The sequence below is a fragment of the Diceros bicornis genome, chromosome 27 (genome assembly GCF_020826845.1).
Source record: "Diceros bicornis minor isolate mBicDic1 chromosome 27, mDicBic1.mat.cur, whole genome shotgun sequence".
NCBI lineage: Eukaryota > Metazoa > Chordata > Mammalia > Perissodactyla > Rhinocerotidae > Diceros > Diceros bicornis.
The window spans coordinates 15,485,464-15,501,620 of record NC_080766.1 but is presented as its reverse complement, the minus strand read 5'-3'; the positions used below and the strand labels follow the sequence as shown (position 1 = coordinate 15,501,620).

The window sequence follows — 16,157 nt, the reverse complement described above, 5'->3', positions numbered from 1 at the left end:
GGGATGCCACCCCTTCCCCTCCTCCTCTCCCCGGGATTCCTCAGGGGGCCATAGATCTTGGCTAAAACGAGCTGGTAGAGGCTACAGATTTCTGTACACCCCCCTCTTTTTTTCTTGTGCCTTTTTAACAACATAGGAAGCACCCCCCCACACACACAACCCCCCTTTCCGCTCCAAAAGGTGGTTATATTTTGTTTCCTTTCCTTTTCTCCCTCCTGCTCAGCTTTTTATTTTGCTAAAAGGTGAAGAGTGAGTGTTTGTGTGATTTTAACGGGTAATGAGGCTGCGCCCCGGGTCCTGGAGGATGATCTTTTTCCAGAAAGAGCGTGCATCTCCGGCAGACGGAGGGATGAATAATTAGGAAAGGCTTCCATGAAATCACTCACCGAGAAAATTACCTGCCCATTAAACGGGACGCGGCGAGGAGCAGGAGGCTAGAGCCCACCTATCCCCTCCCGAGGCGGGAAGGAGGGGGGACGAGGAGGCGCAGAGAAGGGGAAGGAGTTGACTGGTGCCCTCGGCTCCGAATTTAATTTCTGGCCCCCTAGGACTCTCTGCCGTCCAGCCGCCCCCGAACCCCACTGCCCAGCCGGCTGGCGCCCCCTGCACGGACGGGTGGCGAAGTGTGGAGGTGGAGGGCTCAGTGCACCCCCTCATTACCCCCGCCCCCCTCCCCGGGGCAGACTCCAAGCAGCTTTCATTCCTCCCCTCGCCTCCCGCCTCCTTGCCTTCCCTCCTCCAAGTCCTTCCACCCGCAGCAGCTGCAGGAGGCGGCGGACGCTCTGCTGCCGGGCCGCGGGAGCAGCGGCGGCTGGACCGAGGGGACTGGCGGCTGGACCCGGGCGGGGGCTGGACCGCGCCTGGCGCCCGGACTGCGCGCTGCCTTTCTCTCCCCCTCCCCGGCTCCCGGGCCCCCTCGCCGCGCTCCGCTCCGGCCCGCAGCCGCCCGGCTTCACAGAGGCTCTAAGGCGGCCCTGCGGGGGTGGCCGCAGCCTCAGCCCTGCCCCTCCCTCCCTTCCTCCTTCCCTCCCTCCCTGCAGCCCCACCACCTAAGAGTTCGGATTCTCCACCCGAGTCGTCTTGATTTCCCTTTGCTTCTCTTTTGGAAACCAGAGAGGTGGAGGGAGGCAACGAGGCTGCAAAGGAGAGGCCCTCCGAGTCGGTCCGCCTGCAAAGTGTTGCTTTGACACGTCCTTATTATGGAAGTTAAGTAAAAAAACTCTGGACGTGGAGCTGCTACTGAGAAGGAGACCGGGGGAAAGACAACCAGTAGGCAGGCCAATGGTTTTTCGGCAGCGCGCTGGCGAGTTTGTGGAACACTTTCTAGGAATTAGGTCTTCTTTCTCGACCCCTTCATCTTCCTGACTTCTGAAGAAAGAACTTGGCTTTGGATTGCAATGGAGCCTGAGGAGAGAGGGTTAGACACACTTGAATAATCCCTCCGGCTGGGCTGAATTTGTGGGAATTTAGGAAGCCAGAGTGTGGAAATACAGCAGTCTTTGGAGTGCCCTCTGTTAATTTGGATGGATCTAAATGTGCCCCATTCAAGACCTGTCTAACCCCTTCTGATCTGCTCTTCTGATCTGCTCTTCTTGACTTTAATTAGCATCTAGGAAAGTCTAAACTTTGGACCTACCTCCTTTTTTGATACTTATTTTTGTACTTTTGCTCTCTGGGATTGGTTTCTTAAACAATCTGGATCCTTTTTAATATGTCAAAATGAGTCGGCTGATGTTTACACAACTACTGCTCTGTGGATTTTTATATGTTCGGGTTGAGGGTAAGTTAAAAATGCTTTTATACTTTTTTACCCCAAGAAACATTTTTTTCCGAGTGGAATGTGGGCTATGAGTAAAATGACATTATGTCTGTTAGTCCCTTTTGGCCAGGCACGGGGGCATTTAGGGGGCAGAGGTTTTAAGTCTTTTGTTTCTAAACTGCTCCAAGTGGGACGTATTGGTAGTCACCTATTGTTGTAATTTACTTAATTAAGTGAGGAGTTGGATAATCAATGATGGGCTCTCAGTTTTGTTAGAAAAAGAAATACTGAAGTAAATCTCTTGAATGAGTCTGATACTCTTGTGCCTGCTTTTTATTTGGTGTTTGTTCTTATATCTGAACTTTGGCTTGGAAATTCAAGTGAAGAGAAATAGTAATAGACACTCCAGTGAAGGTTCATTGGGTTTGGAATTTGAGATAGGGCATCTCTGGGATCAACGTGTGTCACCTGATAAGTGCTCTCATAGCATGAAATCAGAATGAAGAATTTAGATCATAGGAAGAAAACTGTCAAAAGTAAGACTGGGCGAGGCTCTGGGAAGGGGAAACAGCTTTGGGCTGGCTGCGGGGCTCGGCTCAGTCCCCAGTGGCAGACACAATGGGGATCTGAACAGGTGCTGTAGGTGTCTCCCTCTAGGTTGAGTCGGTCTGTTCTGCAGACAGCATTCTGCCTCTGATTCTCCTGTCTTTTGTTCAGGTTTGGCTTCCTGGGATATTTTCACAGGATGTCAGTTTCTTGTGGGAGGATTGCAAAATCCTCTTTTTGTAGCTCTTTTGAATGATGAGTGGAAGTAATCATTAACATGCTTTTTTGTTGGTTCAGAAGAAGAAAGTCGAAAGAACATTTGGTATTAACCTTCTAGGGACTTGAATTTTTACGTCAATGGAAAGAATTGGTCTCAACAGAAGACTAGAGCATGTTTTTTTAATGAAAATATGGTTTGTATTATTTTAGATTTTTAATTGCTGGACTTGTAAAGAATCTGAGAAGTATGGGTTCAAATATTTGAGCCATCATAGTAGCTTGTTGCTACATAAACTTTCCTCCAGCATTTGTGTTGTGGACCAATTCATATTTGGGACATTGCCTATTTTTGCCCGCCTGTAGGAGCAAACTTTGTTCTGGCAGCTGCTGCTGCACAGAACCCAGCGTATCGGACTCAAAAAGGAAGCCTTTCTATAAACATGAGGCGATACAGATGAGTTTACCTACTGTCAAGTGGCTGCTTTCAATCATGGACTACATGAGTACCTTTGCCCTCCAGCAAAAGTAGGCAAGGCATTCATATGGCCACACTGCTTCTCTTTTTTTTCCCCTTCTAAGTAGTAGATGTTTTGGAATTAATTATTGGGAATTATGCTTTGGCAATATCTATAATAATATCCAATTATTCACCATGCATTTTCTTCTTCAATACATTTACCTTATCAATACATTTATGTTACCAGAACAAAAAGGTTTACATTTGTCCCAAGTGTGTCTGATTATCATAATAAGAAGACTTTGATATAACTTTTTGGATAATATATCCTCATAAACCATGAACTTACATATTTCAATACCAGAAATGCATGTATAAACTATATATTAGACTACAGAATTATTGCCAAGTTTTTTTTTTTTTGAATCAGTGTGTAGCTAGGAGGAATACAATTAAATTGCTCAGTGGAAGTGACAGAGGGAATCAGGAGAGCTTGGTGTTACAGAATGTAATTAATGTACCAGGGTGTTTGGAAATATATGAAACAAATGCAATTAACCAGCTTGCTGGAACATCAGTAGCGAGACATCATTTCTCTCCTTCCTTCCCTGCCTCCTATCTTGCTTCCCTCCTTTCTTTCTCTCTCTCCCTTCCTTCCTTCCTTCTCCCCCATCCTCGCCCCTCCTGCCCCAGAGACACACCTAGGACCTTTGTTCTGTTGTAATATTATAGGATAAGGGGGAAGTTTGTGTCTAGACCACAATTATGCAGCAAAATTCTTAGTAATGTAGGAATGCAGTGAAAAATGCCCAGGGTTGAGGAGTTGAAAAGGTAACATTAAGTTTTTGTGTATGTAAAACTAGTTTTTGTTATAGCATCTGCTAGGTCAAAAGCAAAGGAAACTGTGGTTACTTACTGAATTAGTATGTAAATCAGACGTTTGACATTGGATTGCCTTTGGATTACTCCAGAATGATGACAGCCTCTCCATGGGGATTGTTGAAAATTTGGGATGTAGACAACACTGCCCTCTAGGCTATTTCAACACTGTGGGACTGACTGTTCACATATATAATGAGGCGTTTGGTTTGTAGGATCTCTAAGCTTTCTTACTCTTCCGGGCTTCTCTGATTTCTGTATACTTATTATCCTTCTTAGAAATGTGTGCTTATTCTCCCCATGAATTTCAAATTTAGAGATGCTTGTACCATTTCAAAGATATACTGACTATCCTTGTGCTAGACACAGAAATTAATTTTATTCAGTGACAAATGATACATAGATTTGCATTGAAATTTTCTTGGTGGGTTATTTATATGTGCATTTTTAGAGTATATGAAAAATGTCAGAGTTTTGCTTCCTCATAGAAGATATGTGCTAATATTATTTACGATTTTTCAGTATCTTGTGTCTGTAGGAATCCATAGAGAATAAATATTAAGTTAGTGGAAAACTACAGGTAAACTTTTCTATTTGGGATATAAATAAAGATTTTTTCATTTGATACAGGTTAATTAACCAAATGCAGATTTTTCTTTACTATTATATGGGAGAATATGTATTGAGAATAGCCTTTGTTCTCCAGATTTTCTTTATTTTTACATGAGAATAGGGTTTTCCAATCATTTACAGGGAACTAATATGAACCATCACAAGACCTTTTAATTACATCCGTATCCCACACATTGTGTCAATTCAGCAATTTTACAATACTTGTGAAAAGCTGTTTTTAAAATGAGAATAGTTTTCTTATCTTTAATCTGTATCTATTCTTAAATGAAAATGGCACATATGATATTTGGGGAGATAAAGATCGTATGTGTGCATAGTGCAGATGTATAATTTCACATAGGTTTATACACTTTGCTAAAGTGCTTTTTTCGGTAATGGGCTCATTATCGTGGCCATATGTAGTCCATTTCAGAACTTAAATTGCATATAAGTAACCTGAAATTTGTTCTTGCAACTATGCAGTAATATCACGTTTGAATTGGCTTTGTTTGAATAACCTTTGATTCGAGGCAACATGTGGACCATAAACCAAAAAGATTTCTTAGAACATCAAAAAAATATATCTTAAAGGAAAAAAAAAGTCATGATTATACAGAAAGAACAATTCTGCTCATCTCATCCCTGAGCAGCCTGTATAAAATAGTATCTTTAACAATAAAAACGTGGCTATGTAAGCACACTGTATAAATTTGGACACATATATAGTAATGAAGGGAGCTTATGTGTGTGGGATGTGTGTGCCTAGTAATGTTTGCTTCAGTAGTTCCTGCAGCCTATAGGAGATCAATTTGCTTACCATGTGCAGTTTGGTTTTTGAAGAGTATTAGAAAAAAAGATTTTCCCTTTATTCATTTCTCCTCCTACTTGTCTGCTTCTTCCTCTTTCTCCTTCATTTCTTCCTTCTTCTACTCATCCTTTTTTGGATTTGGAGGAAGGAATTAAAAAAACATTTGGGAGTGAAGAAAATAGGTGAGGGTGTTTCTTGAATAACAATTTGGAAAATCTGCATTTAAAGGAGCTGTGTTAATAATGTTTTACCTTTGGATATTTTTAACTGGGGTCTTGACTCTTATCATCATTTTTCTTTTACAATACTATTTAGCTTTATGCAAACTTATTTTGTATAGATCTTGTCTTTTTGCAGTTTAGGCAAATAGAAACCTATAGATCTGAGTTCAAGCAGACAATGGAAACTTATAGGGTGCCATTTTATAGATTTAGGGTTTTTTTTATTATTTTTTTTTTATTTTATTTTATTTTTTATTTATTTATTTTTTTGTGAGGAAAATCAGCCCTGAGCTAACATCCGTGCTAATCCTCCTCTTTTTGCTGAGGAAGACCGGCTCTGAGCTAACATCTATTGTCAATTCTCCTCCTTGTTTTTTTCCCCAAAGCCCCAGTAGATAGTTGTATGTCGTAGTTGCACATCCTTCTAGTTGCTGTGTGTGGGACGCGGCCTCAGCATGGCCGGAGAAGCGGTGTGTCAGTGTGCACCCGGGATCCGAACCCGGGCCGTCAGTAGCCGAGCAGGCGCACTTAACTGCTAAGCCACAGGGCCGGCCCTATAGATTTAGTTTTAAAGAAAAGTATTATTATGTTGTTTATAGTGTCTCTAGGTATAGACCTATCAACCTAAATCAACACATTGATATTGATATTCTTTTCTTTTTAATTATTGAATAAAGCGTGAATGAATGATTACATAAAGTCTTTTAAGGGAAATTTCCATAAACTCTTTCAATGCTTCAGCAGTGTGTTATACCATAATAGAGATCTAGTGTAGCATCTAAAGTGCAGCATACTCACCCAAAATACCTAACTCTAATTCAGAACAGTTTTGGAGTAATCTAGGCCTCAATCCATAGTGTTTTCTCCTCTATTTGCATCTAATCCTCAAGATCTTTCATCTAGTCACATGAGTTTTAAATCTATCTTTATACTGATACTTCTTAAATTTACCTAATCATTGTGTGGAGGCATATAAGTTCCATAAGGATACAACTTGGCTCTTCTATATACTGTTGTATCTCCAGGGCCTGGAACAGTGCTTGACATATCCAGCTGACTACTTGGCATCTTTGATTGACATCTAATAAGAATGTATCAAACTCAAGCCCAGGAGAGAATCTGCTCCTCTTTCCAGTCATCTTCAGCTCAATAAATGGCATCAGTATTCACAGAGTTTTTCATGACCCAAAACTGGGAATCATTCTTGACTTTTTCTCACAGCCCATATCCAACTTGTTAGTAAACCCTTTGAAATATATCCTGATACCAATAATTTTATATGTGTTTGTGATTTTTCCCCAACATTTAATTATAAACATTTTCAAACACGTAGTACAGCTGAAAGAACCGTACAGTGAACACTCAGGTATCCCCACCTAGATTCTACCATTATTTTACTATGCTTGGTTACCACGTGTCTTTGTGCTTATCCATCCCTCTATGCATCCATTCATTTATCTTACTGTTTTGATGCGTTTTAGATAGCTAGATACCAAATGTATCTTCCTGACTCAACCACTACCATCCTAGTCAAAACCTGGTCAATGGCCTGATAAATGATCATCTTGCTTCCATTCCTGCTCCTTCTATCCCTGCACATTACCCCCATCCCAGTTAGTTATCAACACAGTAGCCAGAGGGACCTTTTCAAAGCATGTAAATACGATAATGACACCTCATGCTCAGAACCTTCTAATGGCTTCTACTCAGAACTCCTTACAATGAATGGTTTACAAGACTATTCAAGTGCAGGTCCCTCGCTACCTCCTTGACCTCCTCTTCTCATACTCCCTACCTAGAACCTAGATTTAGAATTTTCTTTTTGATGTTCTGTTCCTGACTCAGGGCTTTTGCATTTCTTCTTTCTTCTACCTGAAATTTGCTTCCCTAGATCTGTGCCTGGGTAAGTCTTTCAATTGATTTAATAAGTCCCTGTCCAATAAAATTTCTTCAGATCTATGGGCCACCCTATCTAAAACTGCTCCCCTTAAAACACTATTGGGCTGCCCCCTTTTCCTATCTTAATTATTTTTTTCACAGCACTTATCACCTCCTAGAAGTGTGTGTATATGTGTGTGTGTGTGTGTGTGTGTGTGCATATAAACGACTGTGAAAGGACTGACGCCTTACCCTACTTGCAAGCTAAGAAGTTAGACTGCCACAATTTTATGAATGCTGGGAAAAGACCTGAGACTCCTGGGTCAGAGATGCTGGTCTTTAGTCATGCCACAGCAAGCAGCATGACTTCATGTTTGTGTCAATTTGCCTTGCCCCTGAGGTCCGTTGGGGGCAAGGTGTTGGGGCCCAGGGAGGTGATGCACGCGTGGTGGGTTAGCCTCACAGCTGAGGAACCCTGAGCTTGGGAACTCAGATATTTTATAATGGGCAATAAGGAAACCTGCCTAACCTTTGCCCTGGAGGAAGACATTGTCTTGACTATCTTGGGCAGTAAGCAAATCTGCCTTCTGTTCTCAAGGGAGACCATCTCTATTTTAGAAGACTGTTTGCTATATATAAATACCCTTGAAAAGATAGTTTGAAATAAAAGAGTAGTTCGCACCTCTGCTAGCAAGATGTGCAGAAACATGAGAGACTCAGAGAGAATTTTCTCCCAACAACAGAGAGGTAGAGATGTTTGTTTGTTTATTATCTGACTCTTCCACTGAGCTCCTAGGGCAGGGACTTAGCTTTGTCTGTCACGTTTGCCAGTGCTCCTCCAGTGCTTATAGCACTGGATGACATGTAGTAGATCTTCGAATATTTGCTGAATAAATGAAAATGTGCTTATGGAGTGTGCCTTTGAGATGTTTATTTTCATGCCCTAGCCCAAGACATGAAACATTTACTGTTTGAACTAGGCTTATTTATTTATTTATTTAGGGGTGTGTGTGCATGCTATACATATATATATATATATATGCATACACATGTGCATGCGTGTATATATATATATATACACAGAGAGAGAGAGAGTTATTAAACATGTATATTTTGACACAAATGACGTCGTGATTTCTGGTGATTCAATATTCTGCCTTTCACCTGGCAGGAGATATAGAATTGACCATTTGCTTCAAAATGCCTCTTTCCCATTTAACCAAGAATATTTTCCATTTTTTTACAATGATGGTTTTCATGGTCACTCTCCCCCGATCCCCATACTAACACTGCTGTGTTTTTTAGCACACTGTTGAATAGTGTGTATATTTTGACAGGGCACTCCTTCAAATGATTCTGATGTGCCTTAATAGGACCATACACACTCCCTCTATGCTAAGGAATGTTGACTGGTATGATGTTATCTAGTCCAGAAATTGAGACTTTTCTGTACAGCTAGGGCAGCTTTCCATTTAAGCATTAGCAACAAATAAAAATGATTGCTCTAGTTCAGAGATCAAATTAAATAGATTACTTCTAAAATTAATCTCCAAATGTATAGCTCTCTAATAATTGAAAAAGAAGAGGAAGATTAAAAGTAATATCCCCAGTAGTGGGCATTGTCCTACCCTATCTGCTGTCTCAATCATCATGTCCAGTGCCCTGTTTCCCGTCACTGACACGAAACTGAGATATAACTCAGGAATTTGGCAAGTAGGACCCTCTTTATAGACCTTTTGATTTTAAGAAAATAACTTGAAGGAAACTTAACTGTAAAATTTATTTTTTAAAACTGAGATAAAGGCCAACATAGGTATTCTTTAAATTTTGCTGCTTAAATATTTTTTCCCTAACAACTTCATTGAGATGTAATTCACATACCATAGAATTCACCCATGTAAAGTGTACTATTTCATTTTTTTTAGCGTATTCACAGAGTTCTGCAACCATTGCTACAATCAAATTTTAGAACTTCTTTATCATCCAAAAAAAGAAACCCTGTATTGTGATTCTCATCCACCACCCCTCCCCCAGCCCCAGGAAGCCACTAGTCTACTTTCTCTCTCTGTAGAGTTGTCTATTCTGGCTATTTCATATATGGTCTTTTGTGACTAGCTTCTCTCCCTTAGTCTAATATTTTCAAGGGTCGTCCATATTGTAGCATGTATCAATACCTTATTCCTTGTTATTACTGAATAGTATTCCATATCATTTATCCTTTGAATTATCAGTTCATGGATGTTTAGGTTGTTCCTACTTTTTGGCTATTATAAATATTGCTGCTGTGGACATTCGTGTACTAATCTTTGTGTGCACATATGTTTCATTTCTCTTGGGTGTATACCTGGAGTAGAATTGCTGGGTCATATGGTAACTACGTTTAACCTTTTGAGGAACTGCAAGACTATTTTCCAAGGTAGCTGTACCATTTTACATCCCCACTGGTAATGTGCGAGGTAAATATATTCTTTTAATTCACTTTGGAAAGAAAACATTGGATGGCTTTTATGAGTTGGATATGATGTTTTGTCATGAAATAATTTTATATGATAATAATATAACTTAAATTTCCAATAATCCTAATTTCTAATCCCTTCAGTGATTGTTTTATGAATCTTCTTCAGTTGCCCTGTAAACTTTTACAAACGAAATTAACCCAAATTGAACTTGTCACTTTTAGCAGAACCTCAACAATACTAAATATAAATCATAGAATGATAGCATCTCAAAGCTAGAAGAAGTTTTTACAATTATGCGGTACAGCTCCTTCATTGGTTGGACACGTGGAGAATTGGAGCTCAGAGATTTTACGTGTGTTGTCACAAATCACCTCGCTACTTAGTGGTAGAGCTGAAACTAAACTCCAGAGATATTTTATCTATACCATGCTTCTTTTGAGAGACTCTTTCCAGCTTCTCAGCCCTGGAATTCCTTAACAACTGTTCCAGACTCTTGTTACCAAAGATGACCAGCTGTTTTCTGAATATGTTAACAAGAGAGTTAACTTGAGATACTTTGAGGTTATTCATTTGATTCAACTCCTGCTTATTGAGCACCTATTTATAAATAAGATAACTTTCTGGAGACACTGTGAGGAATGTAATGACCTGTTAAATAGTTTCCACCTTCAAGGAGATCACTCTTTAGTAGTGAAGATAACAAATGTTCAAGTCACTAAAACAAAAGTCGTATCTGATAAATAGAGGGTTGAACATACGCACAACATAGTCTGGAAACTCAGAGAAGGAATAGATGTTTTCTGGCTGGTCCAATCTGGGAAAGGTCAGCACCAAATGGGTCGCTTAACCTGGGCCTTAGAGGAAGAGTAGGGTTTTAGTAGGCAGAAAGATTGGAAATTGCATTCAAGCAAAAGGAATAACAAGAGGAATGGTGTGGAGATGACAAATGTGTGCTAGGGGAAAGGCACGAAGTCTAGTTTAATTGTAACATAGTTTGTCCATAGGGGAAGAAGTATATGACGATTATTGAAAAACAGTCAGTCAACAAACACTACTGAGTAAGTTTGAGCAAGGAATTTAACCTTTCTGTGCCTCAGTGTCCTTATTTGTAAAATGGCCATGATAATAGTGTCTATCTCATAGATAGTGTCTATGAGACACATTGTTAACATATTCAGTTGATATGAGGAATAAATGAATATATATAGGAAATATATAGGTATATATATTATACATATATGGAAGTGTGTGTGTGTGTATATATAGTGTATGTGTATGTTATATATATAGAAATTATATATAAAATGCTCTGAATAGTGCCTGGTGCTTAATAAGCACCATTTAAGTGTTATTTATTAGTATTATTTTTTATTATTATTATTTTTGGGTGAGGGAGATTGGCCCTGAGCTAATATCTATTGCCAAGCATCCTCTTTTTTTTGCTTGAGGAAGATTGTCCCTGAGCTAACATCTGTGCCCATCTTCCTCTATTTTGTATGTGGGACGCTGCCACAGCATGGCTTGATGAGTGGTGTGTAGGATCCACACCTGAGAACCCCAGGCTGCTAAAGCGGAGCGCACAAACTTAACCACTATGCCACAGCGCCGGCCCCTATTTATTATTATTTTTTTTAGTAGTAATATTTTTATTGTATTATTTCCTTCCTAGTATGGACTAGAAATAAATTTTAGAGGATTTGGGCTATCAGTCTAATTATGCACTACGTTTGAGATGCATTTCATGATAATTTTGATATAATCTTTCAAGTATGAGTCTTCAGGTGACTGCCTAAGAACTTCTATTGCCTCTTAAGGGGACTCATCTGTGGCCACACCTATGCAACTGACAAACGTGCTATGACATGTGTTTCCATTGCATCATGTGCTGATTACGGAATAAGTGGGATTCCCAAGTGAGTGGTATTGTGAATGAAAGGAATAAACAAGAGAGATATACTACAAATAGGAATTTGTTAACCAATAGAACATGCTTGTATAACCCTGCATTTGGTTCATATTGACTGATTTATGTTTTACCTAGAATATTTTTTACTAGGCACTTTTTGATATAAAAAAGAAAATCTTTTTTAAAAATTAACATTCAGTCTCTACTCACATTTTTTCCCTAGATAGCCCACTTATCTTTCTGTCATCTAGTACAGATATTGATTCTAATAATTTTTATCATTATCCATTAATCAGATTTGTATAGTGAGTGGTTGTGTATATCAGAAAGGGTAACCTGCATAAAACAATATCATTATTATTGTGGAAGGGACACACCTTGGCTGGCCAGACTCTCCGGACCCTAGTTTAGGTTTCCTACTAATTATTTGTATGACTTTAGATCCTTAACCAAAAAAAGATGAGATCTGGCTGTGTAATCTCCAGCATCTCATTCAGCCTTAAATTCTTTTATTGTAAGTAATTTAGTTAAATGTCCTATTGTTTACTATTATGTTTTAGTACAATTGAAGGAGAAAATTGAGCCTGGAAAGAAGTTATCCAAAACCGTAAACATGCATCTTTGAAAACAATCATGGTTTATTGTCCAGTCTGCAGGGGTTATATTTCTGTATTTTGGTGTAGGCTTAATGACGTGAATATAGGTAATAGGCAAAATCCACTAGTGTTATGATTCACAACCATTTTCATTCATTAATGACTGCTGGTACTTATTATTTCTTTATGAATAAATGGAATTTAAAAAATTAATACCAAGAAAACCATAGTTTTAGGCCAGTGTACTTAGTGTATGGCCACTGTAACCAGAACCATATGCGACATAGCAGTTTTAGCTCAGGAGAGGGGTTAACAGCCACTTTTTAATTTCTGTTAAAAAGATTGATGTGAGGTCTCTTTCCCTAGTTTTTGGTCCCAAGCCTTTTTGGAAATGAGCTGGAGAACATGGAATATAACTCAACTACTTCATCATACCGCTTTTCAAGTTTAAACAAGGAACACCCAGTTGAAAACGTTGGGAATTTAAAGGATTTGTCCAAAACCTGTGCAACAGTTATAACCAATTAAAATGTTCATAAGTATGATCAAAAAAGAGAGAACTTTTGACTTTCAAAAAAATTAAATCAAGAGGTTTTCTTTAAAAAGAAAGGGTTATAAGTTTTATAAATCAAGGCTATAGCCACACTTTAAAGTTTTACAGTATATATTTCTAAATACTAGCAAATGCTAGAATACAGTTAAATTAATTTGTTTAGGAATATCTAATAATTATAGAATATAGTTTTCAGGGTTACATTAAATCAAGGGAAATTCAGGATAACCCCAGCAACAGGCATTTTAAGTTGTGTTTTATATCTTTATTTTAAAGTGAACTTTACTGTATTGTCAAATAACAGTGTAGTTATTGAAAACAGAATTCATTGTTCATCTATTAATCTAGAAAAAGCATTTCACTTTCCTCTCCTTAAATATGCAACAACTTGTCTATTCTAAAATACCTTTGAATGCCAGCAACTACAAGAAGCCATCACTCAAATGTCAAATCTGTGAACCCCTCCCCAACCTGATCATTGATTGGAGGAGAAACTGAGTAAGAAGAATGTAACCTTTTAAAAAGAAAATGCCAGGTAACTTAACATTCCTCAGCATTTTTTTCATTGAAAATGGACTGTGTGGCGTTATAACGTTGGATTTGATGGTCTCCAAACTACTTTTTTCACTGCAATGGTAATCTCAAGAGTTAAAAATTAACAATGAAGGGGCCAGGCCGGCCCCGTGGCTTAGTGGTTGAGTGCATGCGCTCCGCTGCTGGCGGCCCGGGTTCGGATCCCGGGTGCGCGCCGACGCACCGCTTCTCCGGCCAGGCCGAGGCTGCATCCCACATAACGGCAACTAGAAGGATGTGCAACTATGACATACAACTATCTATTGGGACTTTGGGGGAAAAAATAAATGAATAAATAAAATTATAAAAAAAAAACAACGAAGGGGCCAGCCCTGTGGCGCAAGCTGTTAACTGTGCGTGCTCCGCTGCGGAGGCCGGGGGTTCGCTGGTTTGGATCCCCGGCGCGCACCGACGCCCCGCTTGGCAAGCCATGCTGTGGCAGCATCCCATATAAAGTAGAGGCAGATGGACATGGAGGTTACCCAGGGCCAGTCTTCCTCAGCAAAAAAAAAAAAGAGGAGGATTGGCAGATGTTAGCACAGGGCTGATCTTCCTCACAAAAAAACAAAAAAAACAAAATTAACAATGAAAAAGTATTTCTACGGTACCTGAGCCATGCATTCACAAATCTTCAAGCTGTCATTCAGTTGAGGTTTGCAGCCTCCTTTTCTTATCACAAATGCTGTTTAATAACTTCACCAGAGAAGAAGTGCTAACAGATTTAACTAGGGAGTTCCTCACTGGCTATCATGAAAACATGCAGGTGATTTTGTAGCTAAATATGTTTTTAAGTGTTTCAATCCGCCTTTGTGATTTGCAAGCCTGGATAATGTCAACTTGTAATACAAAATGAAAGAAAAAAGAATGGGAAAAATATGTACAACGTGGGTACAGATTTTGGGCAAAGATACGTCTTTTCCCCCGCCCCATACACACATGGCTATAAGATATGAATAAACTTCTGAGTTGTCTGATGCCTGCTCTCTACTCACAATCCAACAGACAACTTTTATTTGAAGAAGAACATTTTCCAGGCTGTGAATTATTATTGTACTTTTCTGTTAAACTATAACACCTGGGATGTTCATCAGTTGCATCTTATGAAACTCTCTCCAGATTTTTGAGTCTCTCCGTAAGTGTATCTCATTGTGTTGAATTTAAATTCCAAGTTTGTCCAACTTTTCTTTTCAGAAAGTGGTTTTTATCTTTCTAAGCAGTAGCTAAACGTGGCATGCAAATAAGACCACTAGGCAATTGCCTCTATAATCTCTCTCACTCAGGATGCAATTCTAAGCTTTCAGAACATGGGGTGCTATAAGAGTTTCTGCATAATCTTTGCATTTGAAGTAGTCCCAGAGGTGCAAGGATATACCTGGGAGGAGCAATCTCTATGAACAATAAGGAGTGTGGGGGGGGGGGGGATGTTGGAAAAGTGAAACACTGAACGTTTGAATGAAATGAATTGGACCAGCATTTGAAACTCTACTATATTGCAAGTGGACAAGCTGATATTTAGTTCTATGGATTGTTAACATTCACATAAAACAGAATTATTTAGCATTTACTGAATCCTTTTTGATAATCAATTTGGGATCAAATGCAAAAGAACATGTGTCTGGCTTTGTATGACCTCAAATTCTTCCGTTTTCCCTTTGAGCAGATGACATGCCTTCTTTGCTGACTGATATTGGTTGCTAGGAGAAGTGCACTGGTCTGGTCCCCTCTTATCCATCAGTAAAACTAAAGAGTGTATTGAATAAGAGAAAGAGAGGCAGCACACAGTACAGGCCATGAATCATGACTTGTCTCCAATATGTCCACTTTGCTCCCATTTTTTTTTCCCTTTAAAAACTTTTGTTTTTACCAATGATGCTTTCTTTCAGTCACTATCTATAATCCTTTTGGAGCCTGAGGGGATGAGGGTTGCTAAAGGGAGACTGTGCTGCTAAGAGTCCACTCAGAGCAATAATAAAAGCCTTGAGAGTTATTCATGGGGCCACATTAGTGAGAATGCCCTACTTGGTGAATAGCTTCAGTCAGCTGCCTTTGAAATCGAGTGATTAATACCTTCTGTTTTTAATGGGGGGGAAAAGGCAGACAAGAAAGGTCTTCATACTACTTTGGCTCTTTTGCAAATTAGATCTTATGCATTGTCAAAGCTTTTGATAAAGCAGTTGCTAAATTTTCAATACCTGCAATAGTCTTTTTAAAAAAATAGTGTTTCATGAACTGTTCAGTGTGGCTACTGTCAGATAAGATTGAAATGGAAAAAATATCCCAAATGAACACTTACAAAAAAAATCAGTTAGCCATTCTTATATTTTGGCAGTGTTTGTGAGGACCGTCAAGTTCAAAACATGATGTTAGCGATTATATTCAAAATGTTGTCTAAGCTGCTCTATTTCACAGCATCCAAATCACATTTATGTTTGTTTGATAAAGAAACTAATTACAATACTCCTGAGATTTTAGAGAGGCGTCTAATGAGAAAGTGTTAAGGGTGGCAGGTGTTTGTTTCCCATGGGCACTTGGATGTAAGGGACAATCTGTGATTTACAAAAAAGTTGTTATTTTTATATATATGTGTATGCATGTATGGTTATATCTATAGGCTAGTTTAGCGTAAAGGATTAGAGGTGCTATCATTATAATCCCTATTACCTCTCTTTATATCGTTTGATTACACTGGTT

General features: G+C 39.2%; 1 protein-coding gene across 7 annotated transcripts in view; it reads left to right on the top strand.

The window, feature by feature from the left end:
- Positions 1–826: 826 nt before the first annotated feature.
- The window catches only part of ROBO2 (roundabout guidance receptor 2), a 571,268-nt gene continuing 555,937 nt past the window's right edge, over positions 827–16,157 (top strand). For 4 of the 7 annotated variants that reach the window (XM_058570694.1, XM_058570692.1, XM_058570693.1 and 1 more), the window contains exon 1: positions 827–1,780. In XM_058570694.1, the coding sequence (XP_058426677.1) occupies positions 1,720–1,780 (61 nt within the window). In that variant the 5' untranslated portion in view covers positions 827–1,719. The remainder of the gene's footprint in view (positions 1,781–16,157) is intronic. The other 3 variants (XM_058570698.1, XM_058570695.1, XM_058570699.1) reach the window with 2 other exon arrangements.